Genomic DNA, 14,656 nt, shown 5'->3' on the forward strand with positions numbered 1-14,656 from the left:
AGACCTCAGTTTTAAACCTGGAAACTGCTTTCAGTTTACCAGCCGTTGGGATTTCCAAACCAGATTTTCACTGTGGCCCTATTGGGAAACCCTAGAATGGGTGTGTCCTTGCAGCAGCTGTACACAGGGATTAGCTCTCCATTTTCTCTTGTAGATGAATTCCAGGATTTGCAAAGGAGCCTCAGAGCAGGCCCTCACCTCCCATGTAGCTGGGTGGAATTCTTGTCTCTGGCCAAGTTTATATACCTTGCAGTCAGAAAGTGGTTTGATGGTTTCATGCTGCAGCAGCTTGGATGTTGGCAGTATCGTGGTTATTTGCACAGTGATTCACAACCCACAACAGTTTTATCTTCCTTAGAAAATTTGCTTTGTAGTAGAAAGAAGGCACTTAAGGCCATGTACTTTAATGGAGTTGTTCTTCCTGGGTGGCTGGAGCTCCCCTGCCCTGGACCGCAGCACCACTGGGATGTACTTCCCCAAGAAATGTAGTAATTGCTTAATTCTTCCCAGCATCAACTTTATTTATACAATAAAATAAACGTAGCCAGTCTGGCTTGCAGTTCCCATTATTCAGGCTTTCTAATAAGCTGAGGATATTGAGAGAGTAAAGGGGAAAGGAAGAGTCATAAATCTTTCTGTGTGGAAAGACATTTGGATGTCTCCATTCTTGCTTCTGTTTGGCCAGTGTTTGCTGGGTTTAAAGGCTTCCCGTTAGACTGGGACCACAGGAGGGGCTTGCTTGAGGCAGCTGTCCTGGGCTGGCCTCCTGGACATCATGCTGTGCCCACACTCAGTTTCACATCATCCTTTGGATCTTACTGTCTTCAACCTTCTTTTTGCTCTGTGTGTGTGTGTTGTTTTCGATCACCCAAGGAAGGACATCTGCGCAGCAATGAATAGACCCTGTGAGACCCTGGGTCTGTCCCATGTGGCAGGAATGTGCCAGCCCCACAGGAGCTGCAACATCAATGAGGACACAGGGCTGCCCCTGGCCTTCACTGTGGCCCACGAGCTTGGACACAGGTACCCCCAGTTTCCTTCTTCTCCTTTCTGACCTCTGAACAGCTTAGTCAGGACTTGACAAGGGACACATAAAAGTTGGAAGGATGATGCTGAGCAGTTCCCTGAATCTCAGGGAATGTACTCTGAGAAATTTGTTTCAGAGTGAGACTTCTGGTTGCTCTAGATTCAAGGAGCCCTTCGCAAATTACACATTTATGTACACCAGTGTGTTGCTGATACTATAAGTCCTCAAGAAGAGGATTGTTCACTGAGAGGTTTTAAAATAGAGTCCATGTATAGTATCAGTGACAGGATTTTTCTCATCCTGATTTCAACTAAACTTGAGAAAATCATTTGAACATCATAGTCTGTATTTTCGTACAGTAACAGCCTGTAACCAGCAGGCTGTTTTGTTCAATATTCCCATTACTTTATTATTGGCTGAGTTGTCAGTAGGAGAGCTACAGTGAAACTCCTGCATAAAGTATGTACATTAGGAAACATTTCATGTAATAATTACACGTTATACTATGTTTTGAATTCATAGATCTTTCTGGTTAAATCCTGGCCTCACATGCTCTCTGTATGAAGTGTGGTCCATTGGCTTTGGCACTTCAAAATAGTGACAAATAGTCATTTATTTAGTCCGGTGCAAGCAGACAAGCTCCTGGGGCTGTTCCCCTTGCTTGTAGCGTTGCAGAACACAGGGATTGGACAGAGCCCTGAGCACAGCTGTATTTCTTCAGCTTACTGAGTGGCCTCTTGTTTGCCACTGTTGGCCATGGTAGCATAACAAGGGCATGTTTAGTTGTGAAGCAAAAGAATCCTGCCTGAGCCCTTGCAAGGTGCCAACTGAGAGGATGCCTGACTCTCCTTTCCCATAACATCTGGGACAAAGCTTGTGACAGCATCTGCAGTCCCACTGGAATGTCCCAGATAGCAAAGTGCTCCCTGTTCATTATGTCTCCATAAAGTTGCAAATGTTTGTAGTGTCTGGTATAGTGTGTCAGAAAGCAGAGAAGCCGCGTGGTTGTGGCAGGCATATGGCTCACCTCTCCTTTGTGGGACTGTGCTCTTACACAGTTTTGGGATTCAGCATGATGGAAGCAGCAATGACTGTGAGCCAGTTGGGAAAAGACCTTTCATCATGTCTCCACAGCTCCTGTATGACACGTCCCCACTCACCTGGTCCCGCTGCAGCCGGGAATACATCACACGATTCCTCGAGTAAGTCCTTGCTTCTTCTCCTTGTTTGTTTGCATTGGTGCTCAGGGCTGAGCTGGCTGCCATGAGCGGCTGGGTTGAGCTTTGGGGTCTGCAAGATATTTTCTGGCCTCAGAAGTCACTCCCAGGGCACTTGATGGTATTTCTGACTTGTTCAGTTGGCTTGGTCCTTGCTGGGAAGGATGAGTGCAGTGGCACAGTGGTTGTTCTTTGAATAAACAAAGGCAGAGCAGTTTTCTTAATTGACTTGGCTGGTGGGATTTCCAAGGCATGGTTGCCCCAGCAGCAGAATGCTGGAGCTGGTTGTGCTCTGCCCCAGTGTGAGCCAGCAGCCTAACAGGTAGGTGTGCAGCTAGAAGCACATTACTATGTCCAAGCTGCTGAGCAGAAGGAGCAATTTTCCGTAGCACTTGACATTTGTACCTCTCACTGCACCCGAGAGAGCACGATCTTGCTTTCCACTCATCCCAGCAGCAAGGTTACGCTTGGGGCAAACGTGTGGTGCTTGCCTAGACATGGGAGGTACCATGCGAGGAGATGAGACCAAGTCAAATTCTTACATGCATTTGTTTATTTTTAGTGCCCTGTGGCTGATTTTCCAGTCTGTTATTAAATTCTTAGGAGCATGGCCCAAGACTTACATTTGTCAGCCAGTCTCTAGCACCAGAGGGATGTTTTTCTTCTTGCCACAAGAAGATTAGGAAACAGTGAGAGCATCTTTGAGAAGCAGCAATAGAAAAGCTTTGGCTGCAACCAGTGTGTTTGTGAAGGGCTGGAAGCTGCCTGTTAGGAATACTGGGTGGTGCTGAGCTCTCCTATTTCTAAATCCCAGCCAGTGGCCTAAAACGTGGGCTTGGCTCCAGCTAGGGTGAATTATTGTTGATTTGTGGCTTTCAGTGGAATGAGTCTTTCTTGCATCCACAGAGTTCTTGGCCTTTTGTTTTTAACCTTTGTTTTGAGATGTAGCATTTCCTGCTGGCAGTAACCTTGGGCTGCCATTAAGCTGCAGCAGGGATGAAGCAGACCATCTGGCTGCCTGTCCAGTGGTGTTTTCATCACTTCCCTCCACTCCCAGAAGGGGCAGCTCCTCCTTCAGGAGTGGAGCAGAGTTCAGCAGGCACCTCTCAGCATCTGTGACATCCCAGAGGCGAAGGAGAGGCCTGCTGCGAGTGCAGACATGAGTGCATTTTAATACGGTGTTGGCAGGAGAATGGGAAGGAACGAGCCAAAAAACGGGACCCAGCTGACCTGGGATTGCTAGATGTGCTTGGAACAGACCTCATGTTAGAAAAAAACAACATCACACTCTCAGGTTATGGTTATTGTTTTACAAAGGAGAGTGAATGCTGCTGAGCGTTTAAGAATCAGATGATTTCTGCTGTGGTCATGCACAGAGCTCCGTGATCTTCAAGGCAGCAGCTTTGGGTGGGAAGAAGCTGTAGGACCTCTTTTCTCTGCGTCACTCACCTTGATTTGAGCTCTTTTAAATCTGGCTGGTGGGAGAAATGTTTAAAAAGGGATCTGGTATCTCATAACACTCTGTGGGGAACATGAATGTGCAGAGGTGTGGAGTAGCCTGCCTTCATCCTACAGCTGCTGATATGTTTCCCTTCAGTCTTTCCTTCTCTAGACCAGACAATTCATTTTTCAGCCTGTTTCTGCAGAGCTGAAGGTCTTCTCCCATCGTCTTCTCATGGGCTCTTTCTATCTGACCCCCACCACCAGAAACCTGGCTCGCCTGCCCCTGCAGCACCCACTGCTGCCCCTGCTCAGCCACTGACACCCAGGTCTTCCTACAGCACTGCTCTTCTCTAGTCATTCCAGCTCCTCTGTTTGTGCAGCTGATTGCTCCCAAGTTTAAATCCTTGCCTTTGTTTTTATTGAATTCAGTCCTGGCTATTTGGATCCTTCTTCCAGTTCTGCAAGAGCTTTTGGAATTTTAATCCTGCTTGCAAGTGTATTTGCAGATCCTCCCAGCCTACTTGCATATGGGGATTTAATCATCATACCATCTATTCCATCATGCAGCTCTTTAATGAACAGACTGAAATAGGCAAATGCAGAGCCAGACCCCTGTGAATTTTTACTGCTCTGTGGGTCACTGTGTATCCCTTCAAAGCCAGATTAAATTCATGCCAATTCTTGTTGGCTCAGTAAAGGTTGTTGTGGTTTTTTTTTTGCAAAATCTGGAGGCCAGTTGAAGATACCAGTAGGACAGATGTAAAACGCTTAATGAAGAAATAGATTTTGAACAGAACTCTAGAAATTTAAGCTGTCCCCATAAAGGGACTGCAGAAATCTCCTGCAAACTGAGGCGAGACAAGAAGTGCCTTCAGCAGAACAGAGGGCGAGCAGGGCTCGGGGCATTTCTGGGATGGTGTCAGGCCCCATATGCTGTTGCCAGAATAGATGATTGTGGATTAATCCAAAGGAGTAGCAGTTTCTTTCGTGCAGCTGGAGCAGGAGTCCAGTGCTTAAGCTTTGACTTTCCCAGTAAAGATGTAATCATTTCTAATTTTAGAGAACATATTGCTTCTTAAGTGTCTCCTGTCAATGTGCAAATTAAAACCGCTGGAGTTGCAATGCAGTGACTTTGCAGTAGGCCTAATATATATGTAGCTGGAGGCCAGACATGATACTGCACCCAGCTGTATAATTCACACCTAATTCAGCCCAGCTCAGGCCTGAATCACCCACAGCAGTTCTTCTCTCCAGTGAGCTGGAGGGGAGGCAGGATGCTCTCACTGCTGGTGGACTTGGAAAGCGAGACTTTCCAGCTCACGGCCTGCTGAAAGCAATGTGTTTACTGATTTTTTTTTTCCAGTGGGGAAATTGCTTATAAAAACTATATGTGGTATATTAAGGAGCTGTGTTCCCACTAGGCTGTTTCTAGCCAAGCAAGGGGCTGGCAGGTGCCTGGAGTGGACCTCTCCAATGCAGGATGTGAGAGGAGTGCTCGCTGTGACTCACAGCCCCATTCACTGCTGCTCCTGAGCCGAGCTGTGTTGCCAGCCTGGGTTAGAAAAGAATCCTGTTTCACGTTAATTTAGACCTGTTCCCAATCACAACAAGCTTCAGTAACCTAATCTGCTCAGAAACCCACGCTGGAGACTTTGCTTTGCTGGAAACACATTAGTTTAAATCAACACTGTAAGCTAAACTAGTGACAATTTCTTGTGTGTTTGGGAAGTATCATAGCAAAACCACTCACAGCAGAGCAAGTCAGCCAGGATCATCCATCTTGGCTTCCCAGCAGCCTGGCAGTGGGCCACGGGCTGTCTTGGCAGGGCTTCATGCTCAGTTTTAATATCTCTTTCTAAAAACATGCTGTCCAGCACAGTCTGAGCACTGTTTGTAGCAGCAGATATGGGAGCGAGTGAGTTTTGCTGCTGACAGTCTATTCTGTTTTTATTAGCAGGGCATTGACACCAGAGCTGGAGTGTCCACAGGGACGTTTTGGGGTTGGCTTGGTGTATGAACACAAGGACAACATGTTTCTCAGCAGTTCAATGTTTGTTCAGTGAAACCCTCACCTTGAGTAGTGAAACTGAGGACTGGACTGAGACTTTGCCGATGACTTGGTTGCAAAGCCATAATCCAGGGGATTGGTCCCAGGCAAAGCAACATATCTGGCTTCTTGTCATGGAGTGCCAGGACGTGCTGGAGTGTCAGAGGGTGCATCAGGGGTAGGTGGGCTGCAGTTGCAGACACCAGATTGCCCAGCTCAGAAATTCAATAAGTGCATGGTGAGATCCACATGGCGGATTGGGTGCAGGGATTTTTGAAGAGCCACGGTCATGTCAGCTCTAGAATGAATGTCAGGATTTCAGGATGAGACACTGATGAGGTGCTTGGTTCCTCTGCTAGCAGCTGCTGGAGCGGTGCATGGGACCTACCTGCACTGGCCATGCAGTGACACTGCCCTGTCACCTCTCTTTCAGCCGGGGCTGGGGGCTGTGCTTGGATGACCCTCCTGCTCGGGAGGTGCTGGACTTCCCCCTGGTGCCCCCGGGCGTCCTCTATGATGTGAGCCACCAGTGCCGTCTGCAGTATGGTGCCTACTCCACCTTCTGTGATGACATGGATGTAAGCCAGAGTCCCCCCTCCCAACACAGCATGGACTCATACAGCTCGGAGGGTTTTTTGGGGGTGGGGGCTTTGCATGGGGTGATCCTCTCCCAGTGAGTAAAATCTCTACCAATGGGTTGGCCCTTGAAGTAACCACGTCCTGTGTAAATGCTTTTTTCTGCAGAGTGTCTGCAACACGCTGTGGTGCACAGTGGGGACCACATGCCATTCCAAGCTGGATGCTGCTGTTGATGGGACAGCGTGCGGAGAGAACAAGGTAAGAGGGGGCAGCCTCATTTGCATGTGTGGAGGTTCTTTGTCCTGCGTATAAGAGATGATTTTTGCTTGAAAAGTGCAAAACTTGGTATTTTGCAAACTCATGGATCATGCCCTTACTCCAGCCAAATACTGGTGGTGAGAGATTGAATTCAGGGAAATCAAGATGTCCCTAGAACCACGAAATCTGCAGTTTAAATGGAAGCAGAATGCTTGCAGGGTCACGTCCAGAGGTCTGTTCCCTAATACAAGTCTTCAGACAGCCCAGTATCCCTGAATTTCTCATTGCACAGAGGTGAACTTGGCTCCATCAGAGCTCAGCTGACATCCAGGCACCCTGGAGTGAGTGTAGCATGGGTTTGCACAGGACAATATGAGTGCTGGACTTTTAGTGCTCCCCCAGGGTAGAGCTCTCTAAGTAAACTTTTCTCTTCTTCTGGCCTGTCCCTTTGCAGTGGTGCTTCAATGGTGACTGTGTGCCTGTGGGTTACCGTCCTGATGCCATTGATGGCAGCTGGGGGCCCTGGAGCTCATGGGCTGCCTGCTCACGGAGCTGCGGTGCGGGTGTGCAGAGTGCTGAGAGGCAATGCAGCAACCCCACGTAAGTGCATGTGTGCTCTCCTGGGTTAGTTAAGCTCATTTGTGTAGGAGCGGAGCCCAGGGCTTTCTGATGGCCTCTGAAAGCAGGGACCATCACCTGGCTGGTCTGGGCCTACCCATGTCAGCACTGGACAGCAGAGGGCTGGTGCCATTATGCAGTTATCTTTCTGAACAACATGCCTTTGAAACACAACAGGCGATTCCTTTCATGGGGTTATCCAGCCATCTGGGTGATGGCAGGCGCTGGAGGGGCAGAGCTGGCTCTGTCTGCTTTCATGCACAACTGCTCCTTTACCAAGCAAGCAGAGAGCACTGGAACATGAATTCAACAAAGAGTAAAGACTCTGTGCTTGTAGCTGTTAAACATATCCGGTGTCTTTTAATGACCGAAAAGAAAAATAGACTTTCTGTGGTTCTGACTCACTCTCATTTTGAAAACTCTCACTGCTGCTTATCAACTGTTTTCTCCCTGTGAGTGATTTCTAAGCAGGCTGAATGAGCTGCAGTAGTGGGGACACTTGCTGCTCCCCAGCCCAAGGACCAACCAAGGAGCAGCATTAGCCATGCACTGACCGCTATGCTGACCCATCTGTCCTCCAGATGCCTCCCTCCTTACCCGATGGCTATTGTATTGGATTCACACAAAGGCCCCCAACTCGTCCAAGTGTCACAGTGCCTTGTAACAGGGAGAGAAAGGGGCTTTGTGAGCAATTTTCCAGTGGCAGTCATTTTTCAATGGCTTAAGAAGATTTGAAAACTAAGAGGGAATCTCTCTAATGAGCCCAGATGTTCTTTCTGCCTAACTTCTTTGGGTGCATTGTTTTTAACACATACTATTGAACTGTGTAAAGAATAGCTGTGTAATCCCAGTCCTAGGTCAAGAGCTAGGTTTGTGTTTGACATGAGTTTTGTGACAGAAGTGCAATTGTAGTTTATGGAGTGTTCCAAACACAGCTGCAGGCATGGAGGAGAGCAAACATTGTAAAAGCAGCAGAATTTCCCTGGGCAGTTGTTTGCTTTGGCCACAGTAGGTAAATCTTCAGCTTTGCCTTTTGGATGAAGGGAACAAATGCACGCACTGGGTAGTCCTTCCTCCCTCAGGCATCTCCTAAGGGAAAGGTGTGTAAACACAACTGTAAAGTAGTAATTAATTATACTCCTTTCAGGAAGTTGTGCCACTCTTAACTAATCAGGGGGAAAAGTAATTTTAGTAAGGTCATGGGGATGTGGGACGCAGAAATTGCAAGCAACCAAAGCAACCTGGTGAAATGGCAAGTGTTAAGAACCAGTGGCAGTATCTTGAGAGCCTGTTGGCATCCAAGAAAAGCCTGTTGTTGCTTTTTAAGTCCTTCTCACTTTAAAAATGTTGGAAAGAATGATATATTTTTAAAACTACTTTCCAAAGTAAGTAAGAATTTATCACCTTGTGTATACGATGTTTCTGGCTGCTTCTGTCATTTAGGAATCACCGGCATGAAAAATCTAAAGCCTGAAGAAATGTGTTTCCTCTCAAGAGATTCCTTGTAAGATTTCCTTGTTCTGATCAAGAGTTCATGTTAGACCCCTCCACCAGTCCCATGGCTCTTGCCGGGTTGCATTACACTGTAGAAACAGTTCTGAGGTCATCCAGCACAGAAAGCAAGACTGAGTGGGCCAGGGGAGGTTGTCAGAAGTGCTGGAATTGTGGCCACTTGCCATTTGAGCAGGAGCTCTGCCTTGTTGGCCGTTCAGTCCTGGCATTCCTGCTCGGATCGCTGACAAAGTCACAATCAGTCTGAGTTGCAGTTGAGACTGAGATGAGGCTGAGGTTAGCTGGGTGGACAAAGGGAGAAGACGTCTGGAAGGTGGTTTGGAGATGTGTTTGGAAAGCACCATCAGAGCATCCCCCACCAAAAGCCTCTCAAGTGCTACCTTAAGACATCTGCATCTCATTCAAGAGAAAAACAAAGTCTGATAGTGAAAAGCTGGTTCTTTTGTGTAAGAGATACTTCCCAGTGATGTTTTTGGAGAGAGATGTTTTTGGAGGGGTAGCTAAGCAATACCTTCCAAGTCATGTAATTTTAGAGTTGAAAGTGATGTTTTAAGCCCCTGGGGAAGGCTCCAGCCTGTTTCATCTCCCATAGCAGCGGTTGCCTTCACACTGTGGGCAAGCAGAGTGGGAGTTGTTGCATTGCCCATTGTGTAGGAGTGCCCAGCAGGAGAATGGCTTTGGACACAAACATTATTGGTCACACCAGTTTTTGCAGCTCCATAAACCAGGCCTATAGAGTTGGCCATATTTGCAGCATTAAGGAAGGACTGTCAGGAGTGACAAGACGCTAAAAGGTAGCTGTGGACCTCCAGCACCTCCACAAGAGATTTACAAAAATGACTGCTTCGTATGTCTCTTTTTCACTTGGGTTAATCCTTCCTGAGACAAATAAGTGCCCTGGTAGCAACAGATCCAAGCCCCCTTCTTGCATGCCTTAGCCTGACCATTACAATGTTGTGCTAATGGCTGAAAGCAAGAAAGCAAATCTGGTCAGAAGCAAACTGGGTTAGGCACCCCTCCTTGTCAGGGGAAGTGAAATGGAAAAACATAAGACAGCAGCTGGACCAAAGTCATCTGTACTTGGAATTCTGTCATCCTACACCGTCTGGGGAGCTGCTGTCGCCGTATCTTTGTTGTGCATTGCAGCCATATCTTTGCTGCAGCGTCCAAGGCCTTTGTGCAGAACATGTGTCCTCTGTCCAGGAGGAATCTGAGGAGCAAGGACGTGGGTGATGCTCTCTGTGCATTTCAGAAGCTTGCTGTGTAGGTTAGGGTTTATTATTATAAGGGAGTTTCCTCTCCTTTGCTCTGTGTGTTTATTTCCTCTTCTCCCTCCTGCGAACAGGCCAAAGTATGGGGGCAGGTACTGCCTGGGAGAACGGAAACGATTCCGAATCTGCAACATCAAGCCCTGTCCTCCCAACAAGCCGTCCTTCCGCCAGGTCCAGTGCAGCCAGTTCAACCCCATGCTCTACAAAGGGAAGCTCTACAAGTGGACACCAGTGCCCAACAACAGTGAGTGTGCACAGTCTGCTGCCAGGCTTCTCCTGCAGCCCTTGCAGAGAGCCTGAGACAGATTCTTGCAATGGCTCGATCTTGCTGGAGCTGCCTGTAAAAGTTTTGCCTTCCCTTTCTGACACACCTGTGGTGTATTTATGCCATATTTTAAATTATGGCTGGGTTTGCAGGATTAATTTATGTTGTCGGAGATGGTTACAAGGAGAGAAGGTGACCTGTGTCCATGTGAGCCCAGGGCAACACTGCTGCAGAAAGCAGGCGAATGGAGGCATGCACACCCCAGCTTCTCGGGTTCAGTTTCTGTCTCTTCGGCTTCCCAGTTAACCCCTGCGAGCTGCACTGCCGGCCAGAGGACGAATACTTTGCAGAGAAGCTGAGAGATGCCGTCATCGATGGGACCCCGTGCTATGAAATGAACTCCAGCCGGGACATGTGCATCAATGGCATCTGCAAGGTACATCCCCTGCTGAGGGTGGGCTGGGAACAGCCCTGTGCGCCAGGAGCTGCAGGCTGAGGCAGGGGCAGTTATCAGGGCTCTGCCTGATGTCCTCAAGCAAATATTACCTGATCCATTTTGCTACTGTTTTTCAGTATGGAAATGAGGGAGAGCTCTCAATATTCACAAGCTAGATGATGCAGAGGTATTTAAGCGTCCTGGGTATTTTCAAGGAAGTAGAGAACCAAACTAAGGAAATACAGAAAGAAAAGTTTCATTTGCAAATAAGGCTGTGGAGAGAGAAAGGGAAGGTGGGGAGAACACCCATCCCAGCCCTGCAGTTCTGGCAGATGCTGCTCTCACCCACAGCCTGCTGCAATGCAGGTGTCTCCCCCAGCCGTGGCACCCTCTCCCATTATTGGGGTTTGTTCTTCCTCCTGGGCTGTTGTTGTTTCTTGGAAGCTCTGTGTAAATGAGCTGTGGGCCAGGGAGAGCATCTTCCCTGCAAGGAACCAGAAGGACCAGGGAGCAGAATGCTCATCTCCCTGCTTCTTCCATGGAGCTCCGGGGGCTGCTGAGGGCCTTCATGCTCTGAACAGCACTAAGAGAAGCAGCCAAAATAATCAGTAAGCAAGTTTCCTTGTATCCTCTTACATAAGAGCCATTTGTGGAAGCTTCTTCCTCTTCCTGGCTGTGCTGCTGGCAGTACCAGGTAGAGGCCAATGGCAACTGCTCTGCACAGCAGGAGGCTCTGAGAAGGTCCTATTTCCTCCCTTATTAGGCTGTAAGTTACTTCAAGGGCTGCAGCAGACACATGCACAGGCTCAGGGAGCTCAGAGGTCGTGGTTTTTACTTGGCACATAGAAAAGAGTGAGATCCAGCGGTTCTCCATGGATGACAGCATATTCACTCAAAGCACACATGAAATACTTGCTGACTGCAAGCCTGCTGCTGGCTCCATCACCAGTGTTAGGCCTGGCTCTCTAGAAAACATTGCAGTAGCAAAAATGGGGCTCCTTTTCTAGCATATATATGCAAGTGGCTCCCTGGTAAGTCCTCACGGAGCTACGGCTAAGTACTCCTCATTGGCACAGGACCCAGTGGGGCCTCTGGGGAGTTGGCTGCAGCTTTTATTGTGCAGTGTCAGATGGAATCTCAGTTTGATCAAGTGATATGGCAGCTGCCTGGGTCTGAAGTGTAGAAAGCTCCAGCAGAATTTAGGAAAGGTTTTGGGGAAGTGTTTGCAACAGGACTGGCAGGGCCAAGGACCAAGAGGCTTGCCTGGCTAGACACAGGCTGCAGAACAAGGCAGGGAAAGCTGATAGCAAGTTGTGGATCTGACATTTCATAGTGGTACAAACAGGATGGCAGGGCTGCAGGCAAGAAACCCGTTTTAACAGCTGACTGGGATGCATCACCATCACCATCAGTCACTCCACTCTCTCATCTGTGGTCCTTATTTCTTGCCATTCAGGACCGTCATCTGTCCACTGACAATGGCCCTCATTACTGTGGTTGTTTTTCACTTTTGACCACTCATGTCACAGTGAAACCCTGGGTGGGTGTAAATGGGTGCAGGCATGGGGCCAGAGCTGATGGGGCTGTGTTGCAGAACGTGGGCTGCGACTACGAGATTGACTCCAATGCAGTGGAAGATCGGTGCGGTGTCTGCCACGGGGACGGCTCCACCTGCCACACTGTCAAGAAGACATTTGAGGACAGCGAGGGGTTGGGTAAGCACATGTGGCATTCTCCTTAGAGCGAGACACACCTAAGGGAGAAGGATGAGCACATGAGCAGTATGCTCCTGGCTTTCAGTAGTTGCAGCCTCCCCAGGGACCAAACATTTTGTTGCGAAGTGGTGGGGTGAGCAGAGCAGGCTTAGAGCCAACCCTCAGCTTCCAGCCGCTGGGGAGGAGAAAAATGGGTTGTTGTTTTAAATGGCTTCCTTAAAACAACCCACCCTGGTCTGCAGGGCTCATTTTTCCCTTGATCAGCAGAGCGGGGTGACGGGGTGGTTTGCAGACAAGACCCTATGGCTGCAGGGACTTCATGGGTGGCAGCACTCAGAGAAGGGGGATGGCTCTGCAAGTGCCATTGCTGCTCCAGGCTGGAAAGTGCTGTGTGGAAACAAGGGGACACAGGGCTTCGTTTCTGCCCAGCTAGAGAGGCACTAATTGCCTGGCTCACTTGCTGCTCGTTTGCAGTCTTTCACTAATCCAGACTTGTTGATTTTTATAAGGTCTAAGAAGTAACAAAGGAGATGAGGAGTTGTCTTTTCATTTCTTGCCTCTTGGAAGCAAAATATTCCCTTACTGCTCTTTGTGTCTAATGGCCTCAAAACAAATGTGTGTGGCACTATCTCCGCACCCTGGGGAGCAGATCATGTCCTTGACTCCCCTGGAACAAATGCTTGGTTGCATTCCCAGGTTATGTTGATATTGGGATTATCCCTGTTGGAGCCCGAGAGATCCGGATTGAAGAAGTTGCAGAAGCTGGAAATTTTCTGGCGCTGAGGAGTGAAGATCCGGAGAAGTATTTCCTGAACGGTGGCTGGACCATCCAATGGAATGGAGATTACAGGGTGGCAGGAACCACCTTCACCTATGAGAGGACGGGAAACTGGGAGAATCTGACCTCTCCAGGGCCCACTGTGGAACCTGTGTGGATTCAGGTATGTTCTGGGTTCTGGGCAGTTGGGATTCACAGCTGGGAAAGATGAGGGGGTAGAGCCAGGAGCTCTGCAGCTTTCCCTGGTGCTGCTGGGGTGACTTCATGGCCATCCACAGGATGAGGTCGGGTGTCTCCTCCCTGAGCATGTTTCTCCCTCCATCTTCTGCAGCCAAATGTGTGCTGCTGGCCCAGGAAGCGCGGTTCTGAACTTGGGGTGGGTCTGCTGCTTCCAGCTGAGCCTCATCCAGCTTGCAGCATTCCTCAAAATATTTACAGAGGAGAGAGAGAATAAAAGGAATTAGCTGGTTTCCGGAGCCTTTTCCATATCTTATCAAGAGCAAGAGGAGCGCCCGCGGTGTTTCTGTCAGGGCTGGAGCAGCCCATGAGTCTGAGTGGTGGAAGTGTATGCATCAGGGACTGGGAGCTGTCACATGCCTGCCAGCATTGGAACCCCATGCACCAGCTGGGGTCTGGGCGAGGGCCCATGGTCCTCAGGGGATGCACAGACAGGTCCAAAGCCTGAGTGATGCCTTCATGGTTGTTGCCGGTCAGGCTCTGCTTCCTCAATAAAGCACTGCAGGGAAAAGGTAAAAATCCAAGAGGAACCTTTGAAATCTTCTGCAACAACAAGAAATTTCAAACTTTACTCTTCATTCCATGTGTGAATTTCTGCTCCCAGTTCACACGTGCTGTATCTTGGGAGCACTTCTTACAAAGGCCAGGTGCTGCCCCACAACCTGCCTAAGCAGCAGCAGCAGCTCTGGTGCTTAGCTTAACATGGTCTTGTTTTGCAAACACATCCTATTCTATTAATTTTTGCCTTATTTGCACTGAAGAGCTGCCAAGGGGAGGGTTATACAGTCTACAGTGTAAGGAAAATGGTTTTTTTGAAATCACACTGAACAGGGCATAAGAATGAACAAAGCTTCAGCCCCGGAGGTTTTCTTCATGATCGTGGTTTAACCTTGTTTTTTCCCTTTTAACCACCTTCTGATAAATGAAGGAAGAGGCATCTCCTGAGTGCTCTGCCTTAATTAGTGCAGCAGCAGGAGGAAATAAGGGGTTCTCACTGTGTGCTGCAGGCCAGGCTTGCAGAGCTGGGCAAGGAAGAGGATGCTGGGAGCATATGGGGCTCAGCGCTTTGCAGAGCCAGGTTCATGGCTTATTTCCCCCTATGTGTGAATTCCCCTCGGTGGCTTTCCTGGGGCAGAGGCGGGGATGGCCCTGGAGGTGTGACCCTACAGTCCCTGGCTCGCTGTGCAGCCATGCATGGCCAAAAGTCTTTGCGTTTTGTATTTGTGTTTTTGCCTCCAAGCGTTGCTTTGCTC

The 14,656-nt window shown here is 48.8% G+C and overlaps 1 protein-coding gene across 4 annotated transcripts in view; it reads left to right on the forward strand.

The window, feature by feature from the left end:
• The window catches only part of ADAMTS7 (ADAM metallopeptidase with thrombospondin type 1 motif 7), a 50,601-nt gene that overhangs the window by 10,974 nt on the left and 24,971 nt on the right, over positions 1–14,656 (forward strand). For all 4 annotated transcript variants that reach the window (XM_032446806.1, XM_032446807.1, XM_015873287.2 and 1 more), the window contains exons 7-15: positions 874–1,023; positions 2,086–2,229; positions 6,168–6,312; positions 6,479–6,571; positions 7,026–7,171; positions 10,047–10,216; positions 10,540–10,673; positions 12,268–12,388; positions 13,085–13,329. In XM_032446806.1, coding sequence (XP_032302697.1) covers positions 874–1,023; positions 2,086–2,229; positions 6,168–6,312; positions 6,479–6,571; positions 7,026–7,171; positions 10,047–10,216; positions 10,540–10,673; positions 12,268–12,388; positions 13,085–13,329 — 1,348 coding nt within the window. The remainder of the gene's footprint in view (positions 1–873; positions 1,024–2,085; positions 2,230–6,167; positions 6,313–6,478; positions 6,572–7,025; positions 7,172–10,046; positions 10,217–10,539; positions 10,674–12,267; positions 12,389–13,084; positions 13,330–14,656) is intronic.

This window comes from Coturnix japonica, chromosome 10 (genome assembly GCF_001577835.2).
Source record: "Coturnix japonica isolate 7356 chromosome 10, Coturnix japonica 2.1, whole genome shotgun sequence".
NCBI lineage: Eukaryota > Metazoa > Chordata > Aves > Galliformes > Phasianidae > Coturnix > Coturnix japonica.